The 5,842-nt window shown below is 34.6% G+C and overlaps 1 protein-coding gene across 1 annotated transcript; it reads left to right on the top strand.

Moving 5' to 3' along the window:
* The first annotated feature begins 1,400 nt into the window (after nt 1–1,400).
* LOC122604358 (zinc finger BED domain-containing protein RICESLEEPER 2-like) lies at nt 1,401–2,792 on the top strand. Its single transcript, XM_043777250.1, has 4 exons — nt 1,401–1,408; nt 1,483–1,728; nt 1,816–1,909; nt 1,986–2,792. The coding sequence occupies exons 1-4, from the start codon at nt 1,401–1,403 to the stop codon at nt 2,790–2,792; spliced, it is 1,155 nt and encodes a 384-aa protein (XP_043633185.1).
* The last annotated feature ends 3,050 nt before the right edge of the window (nt 2,793–5,842 follow it).

Below are 5,842 nucleotides of genomic sequence, written 5' to 3' on the forward strand. Positions count from 1 at the left end.
ACTTTTATTCCGTCTCTGCCTATTCCTTGAACAAAGTAGCAACTAGCAAAGTAACAGGTATGTTTCTTCTCTCTTTTTTTTTATGCTTATATTGATCTATTTCTTTCATGTTGTTAAACTATAATGGAATTGGAAGGATCTCTATTTTCTTCATGCTTGTAAGAATTAAGATTTATAATAGGTTTTTATCCCTATCATATCTGATCGAGAAATCCCTATCATAAAAAAAAGACTACGCTTAAACATAAAAAATGTATTGTCACTATGTTCAGTAGGCACTTGATGTGATTCCTTTTTTGTTTCAAACTCTTGCCATAAACAAAGTAATAATGCAAAAGCTGGTTGATAACAGTATTATTAATCTAATGTAGGAATCTAAATCAAACCCAATGCAACAACAATCTGTCAATGGCTCGAATAATCATTCATCTCAATCTGCATATATTAATCTTGAGAGCGAGGAGATACCGCAGAGTGATAATGCACCGGATAATACTAGTGAACATGCAGGACTTACAAGAGGAAAATGTTGAAACTGGTGACAATGAAGATCGAGTGACATTAAAGCGTAAACATTCACAAACCTCATCAGTTTGGACCGAATTTGAAAAAGTGACTCTTAGAAATGGTGACCAAAAAGTTGAGTGTAAACACTGCCATAAAATGCTTGCTGTCTCTAAAAGCGGTACTACAACATCATTTAAGCGACACTTGAAGTGTTGCTTAAAACACAAAGAATACCAAAGAACCCAGCAGTTGCTAAACTTTCAACGAGTTGCACCTGATGTAAACATAGGATCTAACAAGTCACGTCTCTTGATTAGACCCGATGCAAAGTATGATGATAACAAGATGAGAGAAGCAGTTGCTCTTTGGGTAATGGGTACAGAGCAACCGTTTTCTACTGTGGAAGATGAATTGTTTGTTTTCATGATGCAGACTGCTAATCCTTTGTATGATAAGGTAACTAGGGTAACAACTAGATCAGATTGTTTCAAGGTGTATGAGTATGAAAAGAAACAGTTGAAAGACCTTATTGATGCTGCCTCGGCAATCAGTTTGACAATTGATTATTGGAGATCATCTCATCAGAAAATTGAGTATATGGCCATCACGGGGCACTTCATTGACCATAATTGGAGGTTTGATTTTATATATATATTTAACTCTAATGTTAATGATACTGATCTATTTTATAGTTATCATCATTGGCATGACCCCGATTTCTCTTTTATTCATCTATGCTTGTTTTCACAGATTGCACAAACGTGTGCTAAGTTTTGTTCATGTCCCTCCTTCACGTACTGGGCGTGACATTGCAGATGGTATTTACAAATGCTTAAAGGAGTGGAAAATCGATGATAAGGTCTTCTCAATCTCTGTGGATAATGCCGCATATAATGACAAGGTTGTGGATACATTGAAAACCAATATCTCTAGAGTAAGAAAACTTGTATGTGATGGTAAGTTGTTTCACGTTAGATGTTGTGCGCATATTCTTAATCTTGTTGTTAAAGACGGGCTTTCGGAAATTGCTTCCGTTATTGGAGAAGTCCGTGAAGCTGTAAAATATATCAACCATTCAGAGGCAAGACGTCAGTCATTTTCAGAAGTTGCGGATAAACAAAATATGAAGGATGGAAGATTATTGATCGATTGTCCAACTAGGTGGAACTCCATGTATGAAATGTTGTCCCTTGCTCTTAAGTTTAAAGATGTTATTCCAGAGTACGTTTCTATTTTGATTATATATTGTTTTTTAACTATTGTTTTATATGAGGGTGTACCATAATTAACTGTTGGTTGTTTTCTAAGATATGCTCTCAATGAGACTCACTTCAAGCATGTGCCTAGCTATCAAGATTGGGAAAACGTAGAGAAAGTTTGTAAAATTCTGAAAGTTTTTAAGGTATGCACCTCTTGTTGTACATTCATCTATATCATTCTCTAGTAATAAAACTTTGATAACTATTTTATATTCTCAGATGTGCACCAATATCATATCAGGAAGTCATTATCCTACTGCTAATTTGTACCTAATAGAGGTGTATAAAGTCAAGGAAACATTAGATGAAGCTTCAGAGTCTGAAGATGATTTTATTCGTAAAATGGTGAAAAAAATGAAAGAAAAATTCGACAAGTATTGGGGTGAGTGTCATCTGCTTATGGCAATAGCTTCTGTCCTCGATCCTAGGTTCAAAAAATGGTTGATTGGACAAGCCTATCCAATATTATATACACCAGTCGAAGCTGCCAACAACATTAAGTCAGTGGAGGACGCACTTGATCGTATGTATAAAGAGTATTTGGAGGCACATGATGCATTAGTTAGGGAAGCTGCAAGACGAGGAAGTGAATTTTCTGGAGGGGGCACAACTACAAAGTCCAATGAAAACACCTCACATGGATCAGGATGGGATGCATATATGCAGTTTGTTAAAAATGTGGACATGGAAAAACCACGTGAGTCTGAGCTTAAGATGTACTACGATGAAGGTATATACAAAGTGCAAGGAGGAATGGAGACATTTAGTGCATTGGATTGGTGGAACGTTCACAAGTTTAAGTATCCTGTTTTGTCGAAGATGGCTACCGATGTTCTTGCTGTACCAGTTTCTACAGTTGCATCTGAGGCAACATTTAGTGCCGGAGGCAGAGTTATTGACCCTTATCGGTCTAATTTGGCTCCTGAAACAGTAGAGATGCTTATTTGTGGAGGCGATTGGATTAGGCAACATTACGGATTAAAAAGTAAAACGAAGGTATGCTTTGAGAGCTTGAAAAATCTGTGATTTAATTTTTTGTTTCTTCTAACTATTTTTTTTTTTCTTTTATGTAGAAAGAGGACATGCCCATTGAGGTCTTACTACCTACTATGCAACAAGCAAACTAAATGTATGTTTTCCATTGGTAGTTATAATTGCATTATAATTTTATACACACCTAAATATGTGTTCAAATATAAATGTACATGTATGCAAATATGGAATGCAGGATACTTATCTGAACTGATGTACTGGTGCATTGCAAGTGAGAGATAATTGTCTACATGGAAATTGAAAGAATGTACTAGTATAATGTCTTCATGTATTTGTCTTAAAGATTTGCTTGTTGACATTGTCCAGCAATTGAGACTATGATTTTTTGTTGATATGCTTTTAGCAAGTTTGTATTTGATGTTTAATTTTTACTCATGGAGTTATCAGTTCAAAGATTTTTAGCGGCACCTATTTTTGCCTTTTCTTGTTGAATATATGATTAACGAGCTTTTTTCACGAGCTTTTGATCATCAAGCTTAGATTTAACCACTTAACGAGCTCGAGTAAAATATTGAACCATATAGTTTATTTTGACATACGAGCCGAGCTCGAGTTGAGCCCGAGCTTTTTTAATACATCACGAGCCGAACTCGAGTTTAAATAGTAAGGTTCGACACGAGCTCAAGCTCGAGTTCGAGCACCTCAAATTTGAACGAGTTGAGCTCGAACACTACGAAGCTCGGGCTCGGCTCGGCTCGTTTACACCCCTAGTTGTCGACGCATTTGTTGACAAATGGATTTACAAGAGGATCGATAGACAGCACATTGTTTATTCACAAGTCTAAGTATGTCGATGACATCTTGGAGAGGTTTCAAATGTTAGAGTCCAAGACATATGGTACTCCTATTCAACAAAATCATGGTTTAGGGGTTCTTGATCCGAAAGATGAACTTGTGGATGCAACTTATTATCGTGCTATTATTGGCTCATTGATGTATCTGACTGCTTCGCGTCTAGATATTATGTTCGCTGTTTGTCTTTGCGCTAGATTTCAAGCTAGTCCGAAAGAGTCACATTTGACTGCAGCAAAATGTATTCTACGTTATCTTAAAGGAAACCAAGGGCTTGGTCTATGGTATCCAATAGGAGGAACGTTTGATTTTGTTGCATATACTGATTCGGATTTTGGCGGTTGTAACAATGACAGAAAGTCTACAACTGGAGGTTGTCAATTGTTAGGAGGAAGATTAGTATCGTGGCAATGCAAGAAGCAGACATGTGTTGCTCAGTCTTCATGTGAGGCAGAGTATATGGCTGCTGGTAGCTGTTGTTCCCAGGTATTGTGGATTCAGCAACAACTTCGTGACTACGGTATGGATTTTCTTGATACTCTTATTAGAATAGACAATAAGTCAGCTATAGACATTACAAATAACCCTGTCATGCATAAGGTCACCAAGCATATTGATATTAGACATCATTTCTTGCGTGATTGTGCCCAAAAGAAGTTAGTTCATTTGGAAAAGGTTATAACCGATGATAATTTAGCTGATCTGTATACCAAAGCATTTGATAAGACTCGATTTGAGAAGTTAATTCTTCTAAATGGGATGAAGAATACTGATTCATATTAAATCTCTCAAAAAACTAATTTTGTAAGTTTGTGTCTGTAAATAGCTAGAGTCATAAAAATACAAAAAGAGTTCTTAGTGTCATAAAAACCATAAAAAAAAGTGAAAAATGAGAAAATGAAAAAAATATGAGAGAGATTTAAGTTAATGCTGTAAGACGATTAGAAGTGAGGATACTTAGCTTTTAAGTCTGCTTAATCGTAATATAACTGCTTAGTTCAGTGATTACAATTTGGGATATATTGGTAGACACAAAGTAGCAAAGTTTCCTTAATCCGAACTTAAATTATACAATGTTCTTGTGGGAAACATATTCAGATATATGGCTGAGAATGCTTGCTTTTCAGTAATGAATTGATCTAGTCCTTAAATTTTGTGAAAGATCTAGCATTACTATAAGATTTGTTCAATGTATAGGCAAAAACCTTTACCAATCATGAGCATGAAAGCTAAATGTGATATTGTTTATGCAAATGAAATGAATGTTAATTAAGGGGCTAATGTGGTCTTTGAGATTCAAACAAGTATGTCCTCGGGGTATCTTTGTATACCTAGCCTACCTAAAGCTTCCAACTTGGGATTGGTTGTCAGAAAGTTCGCTAAATGGGTCTCATAGAAAATCACGGGTTCCTTGTAAATAATTAAATGCAAAAGCAAATAAGTTAAATCACAAAGTAATTAAATTTTGTTATCTAAAAAGTGTCTCATGATTTGTTTAAGGATGTTTTTGAATATATATTGAATATTTGTTATCTTAGTGCTTGTATCGATTACGGAAGTATATCTGAATGTGGGTCACATAAGTTCGCAAACTATTCAATGGCATATTAGGCTACTCGGGTTACATGGTGACTGTCCTTGGCCAAGGTATGTCGAAAGTGTCATAATTCAAAGGAAACTGGAAGTACCGAGTGTTTAATAGGACAAATATACTGGTAATCGTGGTTGGGTCACTGTTCATAACTAATAATAAGAGAATTATTTCTCACTTGCAGACTTATGTAAATGCTAATTTGATCTAATCTGGGTAAACTTAAAATTTCTTGTAAATAAATAAAGTAGTTTAGTTTTTATTTTATTTTATTTTGTAGTTTATTTTTATTTTGTTTCGTCTTTATTTTTATTTTTATTCTTGTAATAAGTGTCAGTTTGTGTGTCAAACTAGTTCTTATTGCACGAGAGATTTGATAAGCATTAAAAGTTATAATTCTTAGTGAATTATATAAGTCTTGTTGCGTAGTATGTATGTTTAAAAGATGGATTTTCTAATTAATACATAAGTTGTTTAATTTAGAAAATGAAATGTTTTGAAAATTGAAAAGTCAAAATATTTTTGAATATGTTTCAAGTAAATTTTTGAAATTTCAATTGTTTTTGGTTGATAAGTATGCTTGACAAAGATTGGACTCGCCTTAGATCTTGTAATAATTGCTAGGTTAAGATTTTGATTG

Source organism: Erigeron canadensis, chromosome 6, assembly GCF_010389155.1.
Source record: "Erigeron canadensis isolate Cc75 chromosome 6, C_canadensis_v1, whole genome shotgun sequence".
NCBI classification, from domain to species: Eukaryota; Viridiplantae; Streptophyta; class Magnoliopsida; order Asterales; family Asteraceae; genus Erigeron; species Erigeron canadensis.